This window comes from Nomascus leucogenys, chromosome 8 (assembly GCF_006542625.1).
Source record: "Nomascus leucogenys isolate Asia chromosome 8, Asia_NLE_v1, whole genome shotgun sequence".
NCBI classification, from domain to species: Eukaryota; Metazoa; Chordata; class Mammalia; order Primates; family Hylobatidae; genus Nomascus; species Nomascus leucogenys.
The window spans coordinates 104,811,874-104,837,322 of record NC_044388.1 but is presented as its reverse complement, the minus strand read 5'-3'; the positions used below and the strand labels follow the sequence as shown (position 1 = coordinate 104,837,322).

The 25,449-nt window shown below is 49.1% G+C and overlaps 1 protein-coding gene across 2 annotated transcripts; it reads right to left on the bottom strand.

The window, feature by feature from the left end:
* Window positions 1-782: 782 nt before the first annotated feature.
* Window positions 783-13,101, bottom strand: SET (SET nuclear proto-oncogene). 2 transcript variants are annotated; one of them, XM_030817954.1, is made up of 8 exons: window positions 12,975-13,101; window positions 5,862-5,919; window positions 5,102-5,244; window positions 4,338-4,441; window positions 4,122-4,235; window positions 3,300-3,470; window positions 3,057-3,203; window positions 783-2,545 (listed from the first exon to the last, which is right to left on the bottom strand). In XM_030817954.1, the coding sequence occupies exons 1-8, from the start codon at window positions 13,084-13,086 to the stop codon at window positions 2,522-2,524; spliced, it is 873 nt and encodes a 290-aa protein (XP_030673814.1). In that variant the 5' UTR covers window positions 13,087-13,101; the 3' UTR covers window positions 783-2,521. The 2 variants fall into 2 exon arrangements, with proteins under 2 accessions (XP_030673814.1, XP_030673813.1); XM_030817953.1 differs by lacking the exon at window positions 12,975-13,101 and adding an exon at window positions 7,445-7,877.
* Window positions 13,102-25,449: the final 12,348 nt, after the last annotated feature.

Sequence of the window (25,449 nt, the reverse complement as noted above, 5' to 3'; positions counted from 1 at the left end):
GCACCTCAGGAGATCACAATAGTTGAGTGAACTACTACATTAAAGGGCTCCCGATTTTTGACATTCCCGAAAATAAACGTTATTGTGACCTATATAACCTGACAGCCCTAGATGCTCACCAGCATGTAAAACCACTAGCTGTGCTAAGTTTCACTGTTAAGTTTGTGAAAAAGTATCACAGGCTTGTGGATATTGATTCAAATGACTACAGTAGCCCCACTTATCCAAAGGAGATACATTCTAAGATGCCCCAGTGGCTGCCTGAAACCACAGGAGTACCAAGCCCCATACAATTTTTCCTCTACATGCCTATAAAACTTAATTTCCAAATTAAGCACAGTAAGAGATTAACAGTATAGGACAATTTTGACTATTGTATACTGTAACTGTATACATTCACACATGTAACAGTATACAGTATAGGTGTGAATGTAGTCTCAAAGTATCTGAACTGCAGTTGACCACATGTAGCTGAAGCTGCAGATTAACAGGACCCAGTGTACTCAATTTTCTTCCTAGTGAAGTACTTTTGAGACTTCAAAATGAAAATGCTATACTCACCCTCTCAGAAACTGTTTACTCAGAAACTGTATCCAATATATTTGAATTTGTCCTTTACTTGTACACCGACCAGCTCAAAGCTTTCTCAACCAATGTTACACCATTAGCGCTAACCCACACTTCCCCAGTCACTAATGATGTGAAGACAAAAAAAACCTAGAACCAGATCTAAATCCAATAGCAAGTAACATTTCTCTACAAAACAAGGAGAATGACCCCAGTCCAAAAAAAATCTTTATGTTCCTTTATTGGAGCAAGATTCCTGATTGGTATACAGTGATGTATTTACTAAACAGAGACCTGTGCAGAAATTACATACTATCCATCTAGATAGGTTGTTACACTTTTGCCTATTGATGGAATAGTTCCATTTATCAAGTTTTATACATCAAAAAGCTTTGAATTTCACCAGACTGTCCATTAATTCACCTCTGAAAAAGTGGCATTTAATTTCAGCGACTATATTTTACAGCATTAAAAAGCTTATGCATTAGGGTGCTTCTCTGCACAATGGCATTGAGCAGACAGAGCCGAGTCCATTATCCCACCCAGATTCACATAGTCACATTTGAGAGCTTTATACCAGAGAGCAGGGACAGTTACTGCTAACCATCACAGACTTCTTACTGAGAGCCTATCTTCTTGGCCACATTTTATATAGCCAATGAAGACATGCCAGCAACTGTCCCGTGTATAACTTGGCATTAGAGCACCAGGTCTGTTGGATGGTGGTGGCAGGCACTATTACTTTATATCCAGGCAAAAGGCCAATTTTAAAAACTGCCACTTGGAGATAAAAATCAAGGGCACGATATACGCAGAAAGTATTGAGCAATCTGGTATCCCAAATGATGTGAATACTTTCAGAAACCAATGGCAAATTGAACCCACGTTTCCCAGCTATGGAGATATTAATACATTGATTCAAATCTCATTACTCAATCCACATAGCCCTGAGGTCATCCTGCAAAGTGCGTATCAAAAAATACGAAGTTAGGGTGACAAAAGTTTGACAGGGATGTTATAGAAGTCAAACTTGGAAGGTCATAGTAAGCATACCTATGCTGAGAGAAAAGCATCAAATCCTTTGTGTACACATTTAGTTTTATTGTAACAAAGCAACTTGTACACTTTGAACGTTTAAAACTGAGCATCATCTTTCCTTTCCAGTGAAACAAAAAGAAAATTTAAAAATAAACAGGAACAAAATTACAATAGAGAATGTCAATTCCAAATAAGATCCTACAGGTTCTGCTGATTCTCCCATTGAGTGGCAGGGCTCAAGTCATCATTAGGAGAGAATTTATTTTAAAAGTGTCATCTTAAACTGCAAGGATGTCTGTCAAATATCACAATTAAACATGCCAAAGGAGAAGCCATGTTGTCAAAATGCCCACTTAACCCACCCAAACATCTCAAACCCACCCTTTGCTGACCTTCTATAACCCCGTTTTTTTAAGTTTTTTTTTTCTTTTTTTAAACAAGAGAAAGTAGACAGATACATGTTGGTAAATGCTAACTGTCCATATTCACATAGAGACACAGTGTACTCTCTGAGCCCAATATACAGAGAAAGGAGGAAAAAAGCTAGAATTCTATGCACTACTACACAGGGGCCTAGCACCCTCCAGCTTCCAGCAGAGCGAAGGGAGCAGGTTTTTCTTTTTTCCCACAGAGCTCGGTGGTGTTGATTCCATACAGTTTTTGTTCAGACAGGAAGGGATAAAAATGAACTTCGAACAGAAAGGGGTAGAGACTCTTTTCCCATTGTATTCTGCTCAAGGTATTTCCCCCCAAATAAGTTGAGAACCATGGAGTAGAGAAGAGAGACCTCAAGAACAGGGCGACTGAGCACAAGAGGAAAAAGAAAAAAAAAAAAAAAAAAAAAAAGACTGCAACTTGCTCCCAGGGACTGGAGAAAATTTAAAAAAAGGAAGGTTGGAATCCATCAGTGTTCTATTTAGTCATCTTCTCCTTCATCCTCCTGAAAGAAAAAGTGGGCAGTTAATCTTCAGGATTAATGCTGAGACTTGCTTGCTTTCATATGGACCACAATGGACCCCACAAAACATATGCCCTGGGGGCACTCCAGTTTCTAAACCTGTCAGCTGCATCGAAGGAAACACCCGTGATGATGCTGCACCAACCTATCCTAATTTGACTATTCAGGAATTGTGCAGTTTGTCGAAAATACATGAAACTTTGTTATTTCAGAGATGTCAGAATTTGACCAGCTACACTGCCTATATTGCCTAAGTACTGGCTAGGGAAAAACAAGCTTGGATGGTGACAAGACTAAACAACAACAAAAAACTGGTTAAACATTAGTACCATGTGCCTATCAAACATTTCCTTAATTCTTGAACAACAAAATGGCTTATTTTTTTCCACAATCAGTTCTGGTCAGTTCTACCACACTATATATATAACCCCAAAATAACATGGTGAATTCTTTAAACGTTATCTTTGTGGGTTTAACCAAAATTTTCTTTTACCTCTCCTTCCTCCCCTTCATCATCATCTTCATCTTCTTCACCTTCATCCTCATCCCCTTCTTCATCAATATCTTCTAATCCTTCCTCCTCTTCATCATCATCATCATCATCTTCTCCTTCTCCTTCTTCATCATCCATATCGGGAACCTTAAAAAAAAAACAAAAAAAAAAACACAGTATACGGACTCATTTTTAAACAACCGAGACAAGTCCAACCTTTAATAAACGAGTACTGGAACTCACCAAGTAGTACTGTAATGGGTTTGGCCAAATATCATCTTTGATGACCTCTCCTAACTCATCAGCACCTGCGTCAGAATGGTCAGTAAACCAGGTAAAGAAGCTCTCTGGTTCCTCATGCTGCCTCTTCCTGCTGGCTTTATTCTGCGTTTGACTTGAACGTTTCGTCAAATCCTAAATGAATACCAGAAGAGCTTTTGATACAATCTCTCCATTACACCCAAACTCCCTATAATTTAAAAAATAAGATTTTCCCCAAAAGCTAAGCAAAACAAGTATCAGTATACTATCTACACTACTATTATTACCTAAGAGCAATTATAAAACTGTACAGCAGGTAGAGATAGTATCAACTAAATTTGGTGTTCCATAAAATTAGTTCCACTGTAACAGCCACTAGCACAACACAGTATAAATATCTAAATTATGTCTTACTACCTAAATACGGATGTAAATGATTTTGAGAAATGGCAAGCCATTTGAAGAGCTCAGTCACCACTGCAGAAAACGACAACAAAAAATTTAGTCCAGTTCTCAATTCTTAAACTTGGGATAAATTTTCTCTTTTTTGTTGTTTTTTTGGAAGGTAAGGGTCTATGTTGCCCAGGGTAAACTCCTAGGCTCAAGAGATCTTCCTGCCTCCATCTGTGGTATCTAATGAGAACTCTAAACTATTGTAATACTTGGCTTCAGCACACTGGAATGTTTTATATTTTAAGGTTTTTTATTTAGCCACATGACCAAAGTATCAAGCACTTGTAAGTGGTTAAAACTAAACTGAAATAAGAAAATGCTATTTTTGTCAAATAATTCCTCAAAACATACCTTTCCAGATTTCCATTTGATTTCGGTGGACTTTGAAGATGGATCACCACTCTCATTCAGATGAAATTCTTTGGAGAGAACTTTATTTTCAAAGTAAGGATTTTCATCAAAATACTGTAATAAATAATTGAAAGATCAGAAATATGAACAGGACTTCCAACCAAAGCTCACATTGATTTCCACAGTGGCAAACAAGATTAAGTTAGAGATACTTACAAAATCTATTCTGTAACCTGATTTAATATCTTCAAATTCTGTCACTTCAACTCTGGTCAAATAATGCAGTGCCTCTTCGTCTTCCTCCCCAAGCAGTGCAGACACTAGGCCAGAAAATTACAGGTCAGTTGAATTTTCAACAGGCACACACTAACAACAATTTAAGTGATCCCTTTAAAATTTTTCCAAACTTAGTGAGCATCTTTGGTTTTATAAACCCATTATCAACTAAAGGCAATTGATAAATGAAAGACTGTCACTATCTTTCATCAAGCAATTAGAATATAGCTTCTCCTAAACAGAATAGAAAGCAGTAGCTCTAAGTCTTTTCCCATCTTTGAGGGTTTTTTTTTTTTTTCGAGACAGTCTCACTCTTGTCACCCAGGCTAGAATCAAAGGCGCACAATCTCAGCTCACTGCAACCTCCCCCTCCAGGATTCTCCTGCCTCAGCCTCCCAAGTAGCGAGTAGCTGGGATTACAAGCGTGCGCCACCACGCCCAGCTAATTTTTTTGTATTTTTAGTAGAAACAGGGTTTCACCATGTTGGCCAAGCTGGTTTCGAACCCCTGACCTCAAGTGATCCACCCACCTCGGCCTCCCCAAAGTGCTGGGATTATAGGTGAGCCACCACACTCAGCCTGTCTTTGTTGCATGTGACCCAGCATGCTGGACTAAGTCTTCACCAAGCTTCCTCCATTCTCAAGCTTCCTCCATTCTAACAAACATTGTTTTATCCTTTAACAATGCCCTGTCCAAAACATACCTTGTGGATGGTTGACAAATGTTGTTACCCAAAAATTTGGGATTTTGGCGATCAATTCTGACCTCTTCTGAAAAAATGGTTGGCGGAGTTTGTTATATTTCTGTTCTACTTTCAAAATCTCCTCACTGGCTTGTTCATTAAGTCTGAAGCAAATGAAAAGAGATGTTGACAATGATAGTATTTAACAAATTAAAAAATTGGTTGAGATTACGGAATGTGTATTTACTTACTAGCTTGAGTCATGCAAAATACCAAATTATAATAACTATTATCACCTAATTTAGACACTCAAAACTAAGATGGCAATTTTGTCTGATTTATCAATAAACACTCAGTAATGACTGTTGAGTGCCCAAACTCAACACTCTGGTAACGTGTGTATTTACTTCACCCACTCTATTTCCAGTCCAATTTCAATTGTTTCCCTCAAGCACAATTTCTAAAGTGGCTAATTCCATAACAAAGTTGTAAGGCAAGTTACAGCAACCACTGATGCCACACTGCTAAACCATCACTACACTGCAATTGAGACAATTTTTCAGTCTTTGAAAGTAAACCCAAACCTTGTAAGGTCGATGTACTTTCAAAAACTTTGTACAATCACTTCACCAAAAAACACTGAATCTACGCAAGTATTTCCAACGAAGTTAGAATCATTTCCCCTTTGACAGTGGATAGATTTGACTACAGCTTCAATAATTACCGGGCTATTAGACACATCTCAGAAAATTTCTCCAAAGTGTATTAAGAAAAATGTTACCTGTCTATTTCATTTTGTACTTCATCAATGTGTTCAATCGCTTCTTGCTGTTCTTTTTCTGCAAAAAAGGAACAAAAAACTTAATTCTAATTATAAGATAAATTTACCTAGTTTTCCAGATGTTAATACTATAATATTCCAAAAGCCATTAAAACAAAAACAAAAACGCCTACTACAAAGGTAAGCGGTTCCACATGTTCATGCCTGTAGCTAACAAATTTCTTTTTAATTAATTAAAAGACCATTCACAAGTCATGCTGTCTGCTGGTTTACTCAGAAATTGGTTTTCTATAGTGCCTTTTTAAAGAGTTTCACTACAGCAGACCGATCATTAAGGTTTCTACTATGAAAGATACAGAATAACCTTATTCAGAAGTCTTCACGTTTATTATTTCACTTTATACACTTGCAAGAGAACAGTAGCAGCTGCTAACTAGAATATGGAAACTAAATCCATGACAATGATACAAATTAGGCCACCACTACCACCTATCAAGGTAAAACCACCTTTCATAGAAAGTTGACGACTCTGCTATTACAATGAAGACACCAGACACGCCTACAAAGACTGGAAAGGCACGGGGCTCCATCCTACACACTGGCCTTCCCCTTCTCAGAACACGAACCCCTCCAACCCAATTCAGGCGGGCGGACCGCAGATGCGGCCCCACACGACTTTGGAGCACTTACTGGGAGCAACTATTAAATCAGAAAGCAGTGAGGCACAGAAGGGAGAGGAAGAAAAGGGGGTGTGCTCTGGAATAGGTGCCCTTTTGTCCTGTAAAGACTACAAACCCCCTACAAAGCTAAGTGGGTGTGAAGGGACCATATCGCGCGGTTCATTTCCGGTAACCATCCCGGGATTGGCAGCCCCCCTGCCGAGAGCCTCCTAGGCAGAGACCAGCTTTCTTAGCCATTTCCAAGACCCCCGATACACTGGTCGCGTCGCCAGGTTTCTCCGCACGCTGGCGCGACGGGGCGGCCGCCCCACGTGGGGAGTGCGCCCGGGCTGGCCAGAGCATCCTCCCGGCCGGCCAAGGCCCAGCGCGCGGCCGCCCGCGTGCTCCCCGCGCCCCCACCCCACCCCAGCTCCAAGCAGAAGCCCCGCCGGGGCCAGCCTCTGGGCGGGGGTGCCGGGGGCGCCGCCGCGGGCCGGGCGCGAAGCGGAACCGCGCGGGAGGTCGGGCGCGGGGCCGCGTCCGGCCGCACCATGTGGCGGCGGCGGCGGCGGCTGATGGGAGCGAGGCATCATGGCGGAGCACAATAAAGAGAGGCTTCTCGGGAGGGAGGGAGGGGGAGGAGAGCGAGGGAGGGGGGAGAGGAAGGGGGGGTCTCCTCCGCCCGCGCCGAGCAGGCCGCAGCGCCCCCGCCTCGCAGCGCCGGCCGCCGCCGCGGCGCCACCCAGGCCCCCAGCCCAGCCGCGCACAAAAAAGGGCGCCGAGTCCGCGGGCCCCCGCCCGGCCGCGCCGCGCCCCCCCGCCCGGCGCCCCCCGCGCGCGCCCCGGGCCCCGCCGGCGGCCTGCGGGCCGGGGCGGGCGGCGAAGATGGCGGCGCGGGCCGGCCCCCGGGCTCGCTGCTCTCACCTGAGGTCTCGTCGGCCCCGTCGTGGTTGGAGTTGAGCTCCTTTTTACTGACTTTGGCCGCCGGCGCCGACATGGTGCTGCTCCGCGGTCGGGGGGGGAGCGGGGAGGGGGAGAGAAGGGAAGGCGAAGGGGGCGGGCAGGCGGCTTCCCCTCACGCCACACGCGCGGGCGCCCGCTCGGTCCGGCCGCCTCCTCCCGGCGCTCGCTCGCTCTCCCTCCCCCTCGCTCGCTCGCGCGCGCTGCCCTCGCGGCCTGACGCCGAGGGACGGGCTGGGGCGGCGTGCCGGGCCCCGGCCCGGGCTCCTGTTCGCGGAGGGGAGGCGGAGGCGGCGGCGGCGGGCGGCTCGGCTCCCTCACTCGCGCTCGGCGCTCCAGCCAGCTCGCTGCTCGCTCTCCCTAGCCGCCTCCTCCTCCACCTCCTCCTACGGCGAGGGGCGGGCGCAGAGCGCAGGCGCGCCAGGCCCCGCGCGGATGCTCCGCCTCTGGCCGGGGAGGCTCGCGCCGCGCCGCCATTGGCCTGGGCGGCGGGATGAGGGGGCGGAGTCGCGGCGCGGAGACACAGGGCCCGGCGAGAGGCGGGAGGAAGGCGCGCGGCGACGCACGACCGCCCCCCGCGCCGCGTCCCCTCCCCCGCTCTCCCCTCTCCGGCCCGACCCAGGACACTGGCGCGCGGCGGGCCGGTAGGCGGGGCCTCGCACGGAGGCGCGGGTGCCCCCGGCCGGCGCGTCACGTGGTGAGCGAGCGGCTTCCCTGCTCCGCGGGGCAGCGGGAGCGGGGCGCCCACCACCCCGAAAGTGCAGGCCCGGCCTCGCATGGGGGCCGCGAATTCCTCCCGGCCTCTCGGCGCCTTCCACTTCATGGAGAAAGCAGGGGGCATCCCATCCTGGATGCCAGATGGGGAACTGCCGATCGGACTCAAACTCGGGCTCGTGTGCGAAGCCCCAGGCTGTGTAATCCGCGCTCAGGGCCATTCCTGGGTTTTAGTGCAAGCCCTGCCCAGCAAGCTTGTACCCTTGAGCAAGTCACCCTTCCTCTCTCAACCCGTTTCTGTTATGAAATGATAAACGTTACGACACTGAAGCCACATTAAACTCGAAGTCGTGTGAAGGCAGGGAGGTACCACATTAGTCCGCGGTGCGGAGCGCCCGCAAGAATCATACTGAGCGTTAAGTGCCAGTTTCAGCAGTGCATGGCACGGTTATCTCACCGAGGCCTCACAACAGCCCCATGCGATAGGCGGTGTTCTGTTCCCAGAGATGAAAGGGGCCAACAAGGTCTACTTGAGAGGCAAAGCTCTGAACCACTAAGGAGGGCCAAAGCATTTTGTTTAAATAATATTTTTCAAGTAATGCGGATGCCCCACATTCTGTCCCTCCAGCGCCCCAAGTCATGAACCATAAAAAGCCTGAAAAACCTTGATTAGTAGCATTTGTTTGTTTTGAGACGGGAGTCTTGCTCTGTCCCCCAGGCTGGAGTGCAGTGGCGCCGTCTGGGCTCACTGCAAGCTCTGCCTCTCGGGTTCAAGCAATTCTCCTGCCTCGGCCTCCCGAGTAGCTGGGGCTACAGACACCTGCCACCATTCCCGGCTAATTTTTGTATTTTTAGTAGAGATGGAGTTTCACCACCTTGGCCAGGCTGGTCTACTGACCTGGGGTGATCCACTCACCTCGTCCTCCCAAAGTGCTGGGATTACAGGCGTGAGCCACTGCGCCCGGCCAGTACCATTTGTTGATTTTAGTGATACGCTGGCCAGTTTCAAATCCTGGCCATGCAGTAGCTCACTCCCGTTATCCCAGCACTTTGGGAGGCCAAGGCAGGAGGATCGCTTGGGCCCAGGAATTCCAGGCTTCAGTGAGCCCCAATGCAGCCACTGCACTGAAGCCTGAGTGACAGAGCAAGACCCTGTCTCTAAAAGAAAAACAAAAAAATGCCTGAAAACTCTCTTTGGACATTTTTAACCAGAACTTGGGGTTGGAATTCTGCCTTCCAGAACTCACACTTTACTATTGGCTCTTTTTTTTGGGGGGGGAGGGGACCAGGTCTCACTCTGTCTTCCAGGCTGGAGTGCAGTGGCGCCATCTCAGCTCACTGCAATCTCCGCCTCCCGGGTTCAAATGATTCTCCTGCCTCAGCATCCTGAGTTGCTGGGATTACAGATGTGCATCACCACGCCCTGCTATTTTTTGTATTTTTTGGTAGAGACAGGTTTTCACCATGTTGGCCAGACTGGTCTCAAACTCCTGACCTCACGTGATCCACCTGCCTCTGCCTCCCAAAGTGCTGAGATTACAGGCATGAGCCACTGAGCCCGGCCCACTATCAGCTCTTAAAGCTCAAGCAGCATCTTTTATGTTCAAGACAGTGCCTGGTGAGTGTCTTAGCCTCCCGAGTATCTGGGATTACAGGCGCCTACTACCACGCCAAGCTAATTTTTGTATTTTTTAGTAGAGACGGGGTTTCACCACGTTGGCCAGGCTGGTCTCGAACTCCTAACCTCAGGTGATCTGCCCACCTCGGCCTCCCAAAGTGCTGGGACTACAGGCATGAGCCACCCACTGTGCCTAGCATAAACTAAACTTTGTTGCAAGTTGACAGAACCAAGATTCTAAACCAAGTAGCAACTGACAAAGCCCTTACCTTAAAACAGTTTTTCTATTTTTATTTTATTGTTATTATTATTATGAGACAGGGTCTCTCTCTGTCGCCCAGAACCATGGCTCACTGCAGCCTTGACCTCCTGGGCTCTGGGGATCCTTCCACCTCAGCCTTCTGAGTAGCTGGGATCACAGGCCAAGTGCCACTGCCACCTTGCCTGGCTAACTTTGTATTTTATCTTTTGTAGAGACGAGGTATCACCATGTTGCCCAGACTGGTCTCAAACTCCTGAGCTCAAACCATCCTTCAGCCCCAGCCTTCCAGAGCTCTGGGATTACAAGAGTTAGCCATCGCACCCTGCCTCTATTTTTTTAATGTGACCAACAGTCAGAAGTACTTTTGACATCATGACCTAGCACACACAAACCAAAACTTACCCTTACCAACGGTGATGTGATTCTAATTTCCTATTTAAAATGCAGGTCACACCCCACCAAATTGATTGCAAGACCCACTCCTGGGCTGAATCTGTCTGAGAACACTATGCCAAGGGCTGGCTGCTTCCATTCTCAAAGCCTGACCCACAGGGTCACTCCTGACCCACAGTGTCTCCTAAGTGCCTGATCTGCCTGTTTCCCAAGCACCTGCAGGGGTCCCAGGGAACCCTGTAATGCCTTCTGATGGGGGAGTGGGCTTTCAGGTTCCCTTTCTGGCCTCCCAACCCTCCCTGCCACCTCCCTGCCCCTCTTTTCCTGCCTTTCCCCACACAGTGCTTCTCAAGATAAATATGAGCACACTAGGAAGTTGAAGAGAAAGAGAAAGCAAAAGGGCCAGGGGTGTCAGTAAACACGGGCGAGCCGGGGGCACACTGAGAAGTTATTCACCCACTCTCAGGAATCTGCTCTCTCCCTGTCTCCAACGCCAGTAGCTCTGCATTCTCTCTCCTTGGCCTCTCCCCTCACTCAGAATTCCTCCCTTTCTTCTCTCCTCTCCTCCTGGCCCCTTTGGTTGTTTTCATTGTTGTTGTTGTTGTTGTTCTTGTCGCCCAGGCTGGAGTGCAATGGCACTAACTGTCTTTGGTAGAGATGGGGTTTAGCCATGTTGGCCAGGATGGTCTTGAACTTCTGACCTCAGGTGATCTGCCCACCTCGGCCTCCCAAAGTGCTGGGATTACAGGGGTGAGCCACCGCACCTGGCCCCCGGCTCCCTTTGAAGAGGACAGAACCCCACTGCCAGAAAGACTGGAATAGAGAGAGGCTGGCATTCCCCACAGTGCTGCAGTGTCCCAAGCACAGACCAAAAAATCTCCAGAGCCTGGAACATCTCCCCCGCCACAGACACATACACATCTCTTTGAGCCTCCTGTTCTGATCTGTAAAATTGGGATGTCCACAGCACATGGCTGTGAGGATAGAGAAGTGCTTGGCACAACTTCTGGCATGCCATCAGTGCATACTAAGCAGCAGGAGCTCTTCTTTGGGTTTAGATGAACCCCCACACACCTTTCCATCCCTTCCAGTCCTGTTAATGCTCCCAGGAAGCTCACTGGAAGGAGACTAGGAAGACTCACCCACATTTTGCTGCGCACAAATGCACTCTAGAGCACTGATGATGTGCTAGGCGCTGTCTAGTGCTTCCCTTAGATTTCAAACTCACAGCAATCCTGGAGATGAGTACTGTGGATCCCATTTTACAGAAGAGAAAACAAGGACAGGTTGTTTTATGTGGCTCACCCAGCAAGGTAGGTTTCAAGCTGGGCAGGAGGTCTCTGCATCCCATGTGGAGGAAAAGGGACTGAGACCCAGTAAAAGTGCTAACAGGTCCACACTGAGCCCTGAGGTAGGGCTCCTCCTCAGTGTGTCTTCCCTAAGAGTCGCTTGCCCTCAGCCAATCAAAGCTTCCTGTTTCCTTGCAGGCCCTGGGCCTATCCACACCCAGCCCCGGAAGGCTCCACCACAACCCTCCCCTCTGAGCCAGACCTATTCACCAGAACAGTCAACTCTGTATCCAGCTCCAGCTATGTCTCCCAAAATGCAGCCCTCACCTCTAAGTTTAATGGGGGGAAAGGCAGGCATGAAACTGCTGGTTACAGTGTAATGACAAGAGGGTGGGGCAGCGTGACTCTGGGACTCCTAACTCCCAAGTGCTGGGGCTCACAGAATGCCCACAGGAAGTGACTTTCCAGCAGAGAGCTGCAGGTGGTGCACAGGTAAGGAGAGGAAAGGGCAAGTGGGTGTCTAGGCCCTGAGGTCAGAGGGTAGAGTCCCAGGAGGTCAAGGTGAAGGGTACCACCTTGAGGGAGGCCTCCAGGTGGGGAGTCTCAGGAGTTGAACCCGGAGAGGTCGGCAGGGACCGGGTGGGCGGGCCAGAGGTTTCTGAGCACCTGGAGGACGGGGGGAGGCAAGGGAGGGGTTTAAGCCGGGGAGTGGGCCACGTGATTGGCTATGCTCAGGCTGAAGGGGAGGAGGAGGAAGTTGGAAGCCAAGATGAGGAGGTGGCAGAGATTCAGGCCAGAGTTGTGGGCCGCCGTCGGCAGCAAGAACAGAGAGAGAGGTGGACAGATCTGAGAGATACTGAGGTAGAACCACCAGGAATCGGGGATTTGGCTGGATGTGGAGGGGTGAAGGAGGGGCCTCAGGCTGGCTGGCAGTGCCCCTTGCCAAGAAAGGGAGCCCCAGAGGAGGAAGTTTGGGGGCTGGGGAGACAAGCTCAGGGGTCAGTGTTGAGTTGGGGGCAGGAATGAGCTCCCGTGCACTCCCGTTCTCCCAGTCTAGTCCCTTCTAGTTCTTCACGTAAACTTAATCCACCATCCCAGGTTTAAAACCCTTCGGGGGCACTTAGGCGTCACATCTCAAGAGGGACTGGGGGGAAAAAAATCAGAGTCAATGCTTGCAAATCCCTTAAACCTCCAATAAAACTTAGCGCAGAAACGTACCTCCCTTCTTCGGCAAGCCTGCAGAGGCCGGTATCTCCTGCGGTCCCAGAGCAGGAGGGGGTCTTGGTTTCTTCTTTTGAGGCGGGAGTGGAGACTGGCGTTTAGGGGCCATGCTGTTAGGGAAGTCCCAGAACCAGACCACGAGTCTCCTCGCTCGTCCGGAAGCAGGCTGAACACTGAGACTGCCCCAGGTGCCAACGGCTTAAATCTGCACTGGAGCCGCCCTGCCTGGAAGGGATATTTACATGACAGTGGGACACACACCCCAGCCCCCTCCCCCAGCCTCATCCCACCCACCCTCCAATCAGGAGAAATTTCTTTTAGTTGCTCTCTGCCTGGCTCTGCAGGGGCACTCTTGGCTTTGGGGGAGGGGCAAGTTCTTCCTTGAGGAGAGGATCCCCGTGCTTTCTAGACCTCCTGGTTTCACGTGAAACCCCCGCAGCCTATCCCCCAGTTCATTCCCAAATCCCCAGGTAGACAGGCCTGCCCCTACTGAGAATTTATCCTCTTTTTTTTTTCTCCTTTGGCCTCCCAAAGATTTAAACACGTGCTGTTGCCTCACCTAAGCTTGGAACATTCCTCAGTAAACCACACCCCCACTGCCCGGTCTCGCTAACTCCTTGCTGACCTCCCTTGTCTCTGCTTGAAGGGATAGATTAATGTTGAAAAAAAGGTTTCCCAATCAAGAATTACAAAGGAATTAGATGCCTGCATTAAAAAAAAAAAAAGAAAAAAAGAATTACAAAGGAAGAGGGAAAAGCAGGAACCTTTGGAGACTTGGAGTGTTTATTCACTCTTCACTTATTTCAGAAAGGGATACAAGTTAAGAGTTAGAAGAGGGTTTATGTTAGCTGGGCGTGGTGGTGGGCGCCTGTAATCCCAGCTACTTGGGAGGCTGAAGCAGGAGAATCGCTTGAACCTGGGAGGTGGAGGTTGCAGTGAGCCGAGATCGTGCTACTGCACCCCAGCCTAGGCGACAGAGCAGGACCCTGTCTCAAAAAAAGACTTTTTTTTTTTTTTTTTTTAAGACAAGGTCCCAGCCGGGCGCAGTGGCTCACGCCTGTAATCCCAGCACTTTGGGAGGCCCAGGCAGGCGGATCACGAGGTCAGGAAATCGAGACCATCCTGGCTAACATGGTGAAACCCCGTCTCTACTAAAAATACAAAAAATTTAGGCCGGGCGCGGTGGCTCACGCTTGTAATCCCAGCACTTTGGGAGGCCGAGGCGGGCGGATCACGAGGTCAGGAGATCGAGACCACGGTGAAACCCTGTCTCTACTAAAAATACAAAAAAATTAGCCGGGCATAGTGGCGGGCGCCCGTAGTCCCAGCTACTCGGAGAGGCTGAGGCAGGAGAATGGCGTGAACCCGGGAGGTGGAGCTTGCAGTGAGCTGAGATGGCAACACTGCACTCCAGCATGAGCGACACAGCGAGACTCTGTCTCAAAAAAAAAAAAAAAGACAAGGTCCCATCCTGTCTCTGAGGCTCAAGCACATTAGTGATCATGGCTCACTGCAGCCTCAACTTCCTAGGCTCAGGTGATCCTCCCACCTCAGCCTCCTGAGTAGCTGGGACTACAGACATCGCCCCCATGCCTGGCTAATTTTTTGTATTTTTAGTAGGCACAGGGTTTGGCCATGTTGCCCAGGCTGATCTCCAACTCCTGGTCCCAAGCCAACTGCCCACCTCAGCCTCCCAAAGTGCTGGTATTACAGGCATAAGCCACCACACCAGACCAGAAGAATTTTTACTATTTATTTATTTATAGAAAGAGTCTCACTCTGGGCCAGGCGCAGTGGCTCACGTCTGTAATCCCAGCACTTTGGGAGGCTGAGGTGGGCGGATCACAAGGTCAGGAGATCGAGATTGTGCTGGCTAACACGGTGAAGCCCCATCTCTACTAAAAATACAAAAAATTAGCGGGGCATGGTTGCAGGCACCTGTAGTCCCAGCTACTCCGGAGGCTGAGGCAGGACAATGGCCTGGACCCGGGAGGCGGAGCTTGCAGTGAGTGGAGATACCGTCAAAAAAAAAAAGAAAGAAAGAGTCTCACTCTGTCATCCAGGCTGGAGTGCTATGGCATGATCCTTGGCTCACTGCAACCTCCACCTCCCAGGTTCAAGCAATTCTTCTGCCTCAGCCTCCTGAGTAGCTGGGGTTACAGGCACCCGCCACTACGCGTGACTAATTTTTGTATTTTAAGTAGAGATGGGTTTTCACCATGTTGGCCAGGCTAGTCTTGAACTCCTGACCTCAAGTGATCCGCCTGCTTCAGCCTCCAAACTGCTGGGATTACAGGTGTGAGCCACTGTGCCCAACCCAGAAGAATTTTTAGAAAGCCACTTGTCTGGGGGTCACAAAGGCCACTGTCATTGGGGGTCTGTCAGGGCATAAAAAATGAATAAGGCAAAAAACGAAAGCACAACAGCTAATAGAAGGTAGATTGGTACAACTAAGGCAGAAAACTGCATGCCAAGACTACCCAAGCTGAATGTGTTCATGCTTTGTGACCCAGCAATGGTACTCCTCCCTACATCTCCAACAGATATGCGTAACGTGTACCAATATTTGTACAAGAATGTTCACAGCAGCAAGATTCATAATAGACAAACTGGAAACAATGCAAATGTCTGTCCAAGGTAGAATGAATACATTGTGAGATATTCAAGAAAAGGAAAGTTACAAAGCAATGAAAATAAATGGGCCAGACGAGGTGGCTCACACCTGTAATCCCAGCACGTTGGGAGGCCGAGGCAGGTGGATCACCTGAGGTCAGGAGTTTAAGACCAGCCTGGCCAACATGGTGAAACCCTATCTCTACTAAAAATACAAAAATTAACCAGGAGTGGTGGCACGCACCTGTAGTCCCAGCTACTCGGGAGGCTGAGGCAGGAGAATCACTTGAACCTGGGACGCTGAGGTTGCAGTGAGCTGAGACTGTGCCACTGCACTCCATCCAGCCTGGGCGACAGAGTGAGACTCCATCTCTAAAAAAAGAAAAGAATGACGGGTACTCGGAATGATGTGAATGCAGCCTACAAATACAATGTTGAGTGAAAGACAAAGACACGAAATAGTATACACTGTGCGATTTCATTTGTATAAAGTACAAAAACAAGCTAGGTGTGGCAGCTCACGCCTGTAATCCCAGCACTTTGGGAGGCCAAGGTGGGTGAATCACTTGAGGTCAGGAGTTTGAGACCAGCCCAGCCAACATGATGAAACCCAGTCTCTATTAAAAAATACAAAAATTAGCTGGGCATGGTGGCACATGCCTATAATCTCAGCTACTCAGGAGGCTGAGGCAGGAGAATCCCTTGAACCCAGAAGGTGGAGGTTGCAGTGAACCGAGATCAGGCCACTGTACTCCAGGCTGGGTGACAGAGTGAGATACTGTCTCAAAAATAATAATAATAGGCCGGGCATGGTGGCTCACACCTGTAATCCCAGCACTTTGGGAGGCCAAGGCAGGCAGATCACAAGGTCAGGAGATTGAGACCATCCAGGCTAACACAGTGAAACCCCGTCTCTACTAAAAATACAAAAAATTAGCCGGGTGAGGTGGTGGGCGCCTGTAGTCCCAGCTACTCTGGAGGCTGAGGCAGGAGAATGGAGTGAACCCAGGAGGCGGAGCTTGCAGTGAGCCGAGATCCTGCCACTGCATCCCAGCCTGGGCGACAGAGCAAGACTCCGTCTCAAAAAAAAAAAATAATAATAATAATAATCGACCGGGCGTGGTGGCTCACGCCTGTAATCCCAGCACTTTGGGAGGCCGAGGCAGGTGGATCACGAGGTCAGGAGATCGAGACCATCCTGGCTAACACAGTGAAACCGTGTCTCTACTGAAAATACAAAAAATTAGCTGGGCGAGGTGGCGGGCGCCTGTAGTCCCAGCTACTCAGGAGACTGAGGCAGGAGAATGGCGTGATCCCTGGGGGGGGCGGAGCCTGCAGTGAGCCGAGATCGTGCCACTGCACTTCAGCCTGGGCGACAGTGAGACTCTGTCTCAAAAATAAAATAAAATACAATAAAATAAAAATAATTGACCGGGCACGGTGGCTCACGCCTGTAATCCCAGCACTTTGGGAGGCCGAGGCAGGAGGATCATGTGAGGCCAGGAGTTTGAGACCAGCTAGGCCAACATGGCAAAGCCCCGTCTCTATTAAAAATACAAAAATCAGTCGGGTGTGGTGGCACATGCCTGTAATCCCAGCTACTTGGGAGGCTGAGGCACGAAAATCGCTTGAACCCGGGAGGCAGAGGTTGTGGTGAGCCGAGGACGCACCATTGCACTCCAGTGTGGGCAACAAGAGCGAAACTCTGTCTCAAGAAAAAAAAAAGAAAAGAGAAAGAAATAAAGTACTAAAACAGGCAAAATTAGCATGTACTATTAGAAGTCCAGAGTCTTGTGGTATAAGGGTATGTGGAAGAGACATTAGGGGACTCTAGGGTCCTGGTGATGCTCAGTTTCTGGATGGGGCTTGCTACACCAGTGTATTTCCATTCATGAATCTTAGGTTTGCCAGATTTTATATATGTGTGTCTGTGTATCTATTTTTTGAGATAGGGTCTCCCTTCCTGTTGCCCAGGCTGGAATGCAGTGGCGCAATCATGGCTCACTGCAGCCTTAACTACTACTTAGACTGAGACAGGAGAATCACTGGAAACCAGGAGGCAGAGGCCACAGTGAGCTGAGATCGCGCCACTGCACTCCAGCCTGGGCGACAGAGCAAGACTCCATCTCAAAAAAAAAAAAAAAAGCCAAACATAAAGGCATGTAACTTTAGTCCCAGCCACTCAGGAGGCTGAGGCAGGAGGATGGCTTGAGCCCAGGAGGTAGAGGCTACAGTGAGCTATGATTGCTCCACTGCACTCCACCTGGGTCAACAGAGCAAGACCCTGCCTCAAAAAGTAATTAATTAATTAATTACTTTAACTACATAAATCTTAGTCATAAGTCAATGACCTCAATGCTTATAAAAAACTGAGCTTTCTCTGATGGAAGAAAACGTGGAGGACGTGCCACTATCACCCGTGTCCCTCATCGATTCCCTCTCTTCTTTTTGAGCTGCTGAGACTCTGGGCTCCTTCTAATGCATTTTGAAAGTCACAGGTGTCTTGATTTTACAAAGGGCAAGCTGAGCCTGACAGAGGGGATTTGCCTAAGATCATGAAGAGCATAACCGAGTTCTAATGAGAACCAGATTCGAGGATCACCTCATCACAGGGATGTGCTTGCTAACAAGCTTAGGTCTCAGTGTATGTATCTGTAAAATGGATGATAATACCTGCCTCTTTGTTTTATTTATTTATTTATTATTTATTTAATTATTTTGTGACGGAGTCTTGCTCTGTCCCCCAGGCTGGAGTTCAGTGACGCAATCTCAGCTCACTGCAAGCTCCGCCTCCCAGGTTCACGCCATTCTCCTGGCTCAGCCTTACGAGTGACTGGGACCACAGGGACCCGCCACCATGCCCGGCTAATTTTTTGTATTTTTAGCGGAGACAGAGTTTCACCGTGTTAGCCAGGATGTTCTCGATCTCCTGACCTCATGATCTGCCTGCCTGGGCCTCCCAAAGTGCTGGGATTACAGGCGTGAGCCATCACTCCTGGCCCTCTTTGTTTTATTATAAGATTACCTGGCAGGAAGCGGTGGCTCACGCCTGTAATCCCAGCACTCTGGGAGGCTGAGGCAGGTGGATCACTTGAGATCAGGAGTTCAAGGCCAGCCTGGCCAACATGGTGAAACCCCATCTCTACTAAAAATACAAAAATTAAGCGGGCGTGGTGGTGGGTGCCCGTAATTCCAACTACTCAGGAAGCTGAGGCAGGAGAATCGCTTGAACCTGGGAGGTGGAGGCTGCAATGAGCCAAGATTGCACCACTGCACTCCAGCCTGGGCAACAAGAGCAAGACTCAGTCTCAAAAAAAAAAAAAAATTACCTGTGGTCTCCACACATGAGCATTGAAAATGAAAAATTAATTTTTTTTGCACCTGGCCTCTTTTAAAAAAAATAATTAGGCTGGGCATGGTGGCTCACACCTGTAATCCCAGCACTTTGGGAGGCCGAGGTGGGCAGATCACCTGAGGTCAGGAGTTCGAGACCAGCCTGACCAACGTGGAGAAACCCCATCTCTACTAAAAATACAAAATTACCCGGGCATGGTACACATGCCTGTAATCCTAGCTACTCGGGAGGCTGAGGCAGGAGAAACTTGAATGCTGGAAGCAGAGGTTGTGGTGAGCCAAGTTTGCACCATTGCACTCCAGCCTGGGCAACGAAAGCGAAACTCTGCCCCCCAACCCCCCCAAAAAAAAAAAGAAAAGAAAACTGCAGCTAAGTCGAAGGGAAAAAAGCAAAGTCCAAACCCACGTGGTTAGTATGTTACCATTTGTGTAAAAGAGGGGTAGATAAAAACACTTTGCCAGTATACCTTTAACACAGCTGTTGAAGGATTCCCAAGAAATGAATCACATGGCTGTCCTCAGAGAAAGGACTGGGTGATCAGAGGTGAGAGGACAAGGATAGGTGGTAGAAGTGTTACTCTACCCTGCCGTGATTTTTTGTTTGTTTGTTTTTTTCAGATGGAGTTTCCCTCTTGTAGCCCAGGCGGGAGTGCAGTGGCACAGTCTTGGCTCACTGCAACCTTCTGCCTCCTGGGTTCAACCGATTCTCCTGTCTCAGCCTTGCGAGTAGCTGGAATTACAGGTGCCTGCTACCACGCTGAGCTAATTTTTGTATTTTTTTTTTTTTTTGTACAGATGGGGTTTCACCATATTGGCCAGGCTGATTTTGAACTCCTGACCTCAGGTGATCCACCCACCTCGGCTGACCCAAAGTGCTGGGATTACAGGCGTGAGCCACTGTGCCTGGCCGGTGCATTTTGTTTTCTTGTTTTTGCTTTTGAGATGGAGTCTCACTCTGTCACCCAGGTTAGAGTGCAGTGGAGCGATCTCAGCTCACTGCAACCTCTGCCTCCTGGGTTCAAGCAATTCTCGTGTCTCAGCCTCCCAAGTAGCTGGGAATATAGGCACAAGCCACCATGCCTGGCTAATTTATTGTATTTTTAGTAGAGATGGAGTTTCACTATGTTGGATAGGCTAGTCTCGAATTCTGCTCTGCATTTTGAGTTTGGAGGCTTGTGAACTTCTTTTTCTTTTTTTTTTTTTTGAGACAGAGTTATAGGAGTGAGCTATGGCACCTGGCTCTTTGTGAACATATTACATTAAAAATAAAACTGGCTGGGCACGGTGGCTCACGCCTGTAATCCCAGCACTTTGGGAGGCCGAGGCAGGCGGATCACGAGGTCAGGAGATCAAGACCATCCTGGCTCACACGGTGAAACCCCATCTCTACTAAAAATAAAAAAAATTAGCCGGCCGTGGTGGCAGGCGCCTGTGGTCCCAGCAACTTAGGAGGCTGAGGCAGGAGAATGGCCTGAACCCGGGAGGCGGAGCTTGCAGTGAGCAGAGATCTCACCACTGCATTCCAACCTGGGCAACAAAGCGAGACTCCATCTCAAAAAAAAAACAACAGCTAGGGCCAACCATAGTGGCTCAGGCCTGTAATCCCAGCACTTGGGGAGGCTGAGGCAGTCAGATCACTTGAAGTCAGGAGTTCGAGACCAGCCTGGCCAACATGGCAAAACCCTGTCTCTATTACAAAATAGAAAAATTAGCCTGGTGTGGCGACAGGTGCCTGTAGTCCCAGCTACTCTGGAGACTAGGGCAGGAGAATCACTTGAACCCAGGACGCAGAGGTAGCAGTGAGCCAAGATCACACCACCATACTCCATCCTGGGTGACAGAACAAGACTCCGTCTCAAAAAAAAAAAAAAAAATTCAAACACGTAAGACCTCACTTTTCCTGTTCGTTTGTTTGTTTGTTTGGACTGAGTCTCGCTCTGTCGCCCAGGCTGGAGTGTAATGGCAGGATCTCGGCTCACTGCAACCTCCACCTCCTGGGTTCAAGTGATTCTCCTGCCTCAGCCTCCCGAGTAGCTGACATTACAGGTACCCACTATCATGCCCGGCTACTTTTTCTATTTTTAGTAGAGACGGGGTTTCATCATGTTGGCCAGGTTGATCTTGAACTCCTGATTACAGGTGTCCACCCACCTTGGCCTCCCAAGTGCTGGAATTACAGGCGTGAGCCACTGTGCCCGGCATGTTTGTTTGTTTGTTTAATATTTTTTCTTTATTTTTAAATTGAGACAGGGTCTTGGTTTATCGTCCAGGCTGGAATGCAGTGGTGTGATCATAGCTTACTGCAGCCTCCACCTCCCAGGCTCTAAGTGGTCCTCCCTCCTCAGCCTCCTGAGTAGCTAGGATGACAGGCGTGCTCCAGCAAATCAGCTAATTTTTGTATTTTTTGTAGAGACAGGGTCTTGCTATATTACCCATGCTGGTCTCGAACTCCTAGACTCAAGTGATCCTCCTGCTTCAGCCTCCAGGGTAGCTGGACCTGGCCCACCTTTCCTTTCCTCTCCAGCTTCTAAAATTTGAGCTTCCTGGACTCCCAGGGGCGTTACTAGGCAACTGTGGCAACTCTGCCCAGTTCTAGAATGGAGCTACAGGGCAGCTGGGGGCAAAGCAAAAGGCGTCCCTCCACTCCACCCAAAAGTTGACAGGCTCAGGGAGTACCAGATGTTCCATAACCCTGAGGCCAGGCTCCCTCTGGGAACCAGAAGTTTCCAAAACATTGTATTGTTTTGTTATCTGTTCGCCTGTCCGCTCGGGATGGCTGTAGATAGCTACCATTTATTGAGCATCAGCTGGATCTACATGTGGCGCTGACTAAGCATTACCCTTTTGAATCCTCCCATCCATCTTTATAGGATAGTATTATGCCCTTATTTTACAGTTGGGAGAATCAAACCAAATGAAGAATCAAGGCTCCGCCAGGCTCGGTGGCTCATGCATATAATCCCAGCACTTTGGGAAGCTGAGGTGGGCAGATCACCTGAGGTCAGGAGTTAGACTAGACTAGCCTGACCAACATGGTGAAACCTCATCTCTACTAAAAATACAAAATTGGCTGGGCATGGTGGTGCATGCCTGTAATCACAGCTACTTGGGAGGCTACAGCAGGAGAATCGCTGGAACCCAGGAGGTGGAAGTTGCAATGAGCTGAGATCGCGCCACTGCACTCCACCCCGGGTTGACACAGCAATACCCTGCCTCTAAAATAAATAAATAAAAAATAAATAAAGACTCAAAGACTGGCCGGGCGCGGTGGCTCAAGCTTGTAATCCCAGCACTTTGGGAGGCCGAGGCGGGCGGATCACAAGGTCAGAAGATCGAGACCATCCTGGCTAACATGGTGAAACCCCGTCTCTACTAAAAATACAAAAAAAAAAAAAATTAGCCGGGCGTGGTGGCGGACGCCTGTAGTCCCAGCTACTCGGGAGGCTGAGGCAGGAGAATGGCGTGAACCCGGGAGGCGGAGCTTGCAGTGAGCCGAGATTGCGCCACTGCACTCCAGCCTGGGGGACAGAGCAAGACTCCGTCTCAAAAAAAAAAAAAAAAAAAAAAAAAGACTCAAACACATAACTTGCCCTAAAATCAAAGAGCAAGGAGTAGAGGAGTCAAGATTCCAACCCGTCTTTCTGGCTCCCCTATACCAATATAGCCTTAGCGTAATGAAAACAGACTGCTCAGGAAGGCTGACGGGGAAGCAAGGCTGGTCTCTGAGACCCTTGGGAGCTCAGCTCTGACAGGGCCCCAGGAATCTCCCGGTAGAGTTTCTCTACCACAGAGATTTCTCTTTCCTTGCCCCTCACACTGAGCTCTGGCTCCTTAGTATTCCTTAAAAAGTTATCATTGGCTGGGCATGGTGGCCCACGCCTGAATCCCAGCACGTTAGGAGGCTGAGATGGGCAGATCACTTGAGTCCAGGAGTTTGAGACCAGCCGCATGACATGGCTAAACTCCATGTCTAGACATTTTTTATTTTTTTGAGACGGAGTCTCGATCTCTCTCTCTCAGGCTCGAGTGCAGTGGTGCGATCTCGGCTCACTGCAACCTCCGCCTCCTGGGTTCATGCGATTCTCCTGCCTCAGCCTCCCAAGTAGCTGAGACTATAGGCGTATGCCACCATGCCCAACTCATTTTTGTATTTTTAGTACAGACAAGGGAGTCACCATATTGGCCAGGCTGCTCTCGAACTCCTTACCTTGTGATCCACCATCCTTGGCCTCCCAAAGTGCTGGGATTACAGGCGTGAGCCACCACGCCAGGCCAAAAAAATTTTTTTAAATTAGCTAGAGACAGCTGGGCGTGGTGGCTGATGCCTGTAATCCCAGCACTTTCAGAGGCCAAGGCAGGCAGATCATGAGGTCAGGAAATCGAGACCATCCTGGCTAACACGGTGAAACCCCGTCTCTACTAAAAATACAAAAAATTAGCCGGGCGTGGTGGCAGGCGCCTGTAGTCCCAGTGACTCAGGAGGTTGAGACAGGAGAATGCCATAAATCCGGGAGTTGGAGCTTGCAGTGAGCCGAGATCGCGCCACTGCACTCCAGCCTGGGCAACAGAGTGAGACTCTGTCTCAAAACACACACACACAGGCCGGGCGTGGTGGCTCACGCTTGTAATCCCAGCACTTTGGGAGGCCGAGGCGGGCGGATCACGAGGTCAGGAGATCGAGACCATCCTGGCTAACATGGTGAAACCCCGTCTGTACTAAAAATACAAAAAATTAGCCGGGCGTGGTGGCGGGCGCCTGTAGTCCCAGCTACTCGGAGAGGCTGAGGCAGGAGAATGGCGTGAACCCGGGAGGCGGAGCTTGCAGTGAGCCGATATTGCGCCACTGCACTCCAGCCTGGGCGACAGAGCGAGACTCCGTCTCAAAAAAAAAAAAAAAAAAAACACACACACACACACAAAAAAAAAACCAAAAAAAAAATTAGTTAGCGATGACCAGGTGTGGTGGCTCGCGCCTATAATCCCAGCACTTTGGGAGGGTGAGGTGGGTGGATCACCTGAGGTTGGGAGTTCAAGACCAGCCTGACTAACATGAAGAAACCCGGTCTCTACTCAAAATACAAAAATTAGCCAGGCATGGTGGCGCATGCCTGTAATCCCAGCTACTCGGGAGGCTGAGACAGGAGAATTGCTTGAACCTGGGAGGCTGAGGTTGCGGTGAGCCGAGATTGAGCCATTGCACTCCAGCCTGGGCAACAAGAGTGAAACTTCATCTCAAAAAAAAAAAAAAAAACCAACCAAACAAAAAAATAGCTGGGCATGGTAGCTCACGCCCGTAATCCCAGCACTTTGGGAGGCCGAGGGGGGCGGATCACGAGGTCAGGAGATCGAGACCATCCTTGCTAACACGGTGAAATGCCATCTCTAACTAAAAATACAAAAAAATTAGCTGGGCTTGGTGGCTGGTGCCTGTAGTTCCAGCTACTCGGGAGGCTGAGGCAGGAGAATGGCGTGAATCCGGGAGGTGGAGGTTGCAGTGGGCTGAGATCGCGCCACTGCACTCCAGCCTGGGTGACAGAGCGAGACTCCATCTCAAAAAATGAATAAATAAATAAATAAATAATAAAAATACAAAAATTAGGTCGGGCACAGTGGCTCAAGCCTGTAATCCCAGCACTTTGGGAGGCTGAGGTGGGCGGATCATGAGGTCAGGAGATCGAGACCATCCTGGCTAACACGGTGAAACCCTGTCTCTACTAAAAATACAAAAAAAAATTAGCTGGGTGTGGTGGCAGGTGCCTGTAGTCCCAGCTACTCCGGAGGCTGAGGCAGGAGTATGGCTTGAACCCAGGAGGCAGAGCTTGCAGTGAGTCGAGATCGAGCCACTGCACTCCAGCCTGGGCAACAGAATAAGACTCTGTTTCAAAAAATAAATAAATAAATAAAAAATAACAAAAATTAGCTGGGCATGGTGGCGCACACCTGTAGTCCCAGCTACTCAGGAAGCTGAGGCAGGAGAATGGCTTCAACCCGGGAGGCAGAGGTTACAGTGAATCGAGATCGGCCACTGCCCTCCAGCCTGGAGACAGAGCGATACTCCGTCTCCAAAAAAAAAAAAAAAAAAAAAAATTAGCCAGGCCTGGTGCATGTGCCTGTAATCCTAACTACTTGGGAGGCTGAGGCAGGAGAATTGCTTGAACCAAGGAAGCGGAGTTTGCGGTGAACTGAAATCAAGTCACTTCACTCCAGCGTGGGCGACAGGGCAAGACACCATCTCAAAAAAAAAAAAAAAAAAAAAAAGACAGGGTCCCACTCTATTGCCCAGGCTGGAGTGCACAGAAGCAGGATCACAGCTCCCTGTAGTCTTGAACTCCTGGGCTCAAGTCACCCTCCCACCTCAGCCTCTCTGGTAGCTGGGACAGGTGCTCATCACTGTGCCTAGCCGAAGTTCTTCATGTGCTTCTTGACTGATGATGCTACTGCTTTTGTAAACTGCCCATTCTTGGGTGTTTCTTTTCTTTTTTTTTTTTTGAGATGGAGTTTCGCT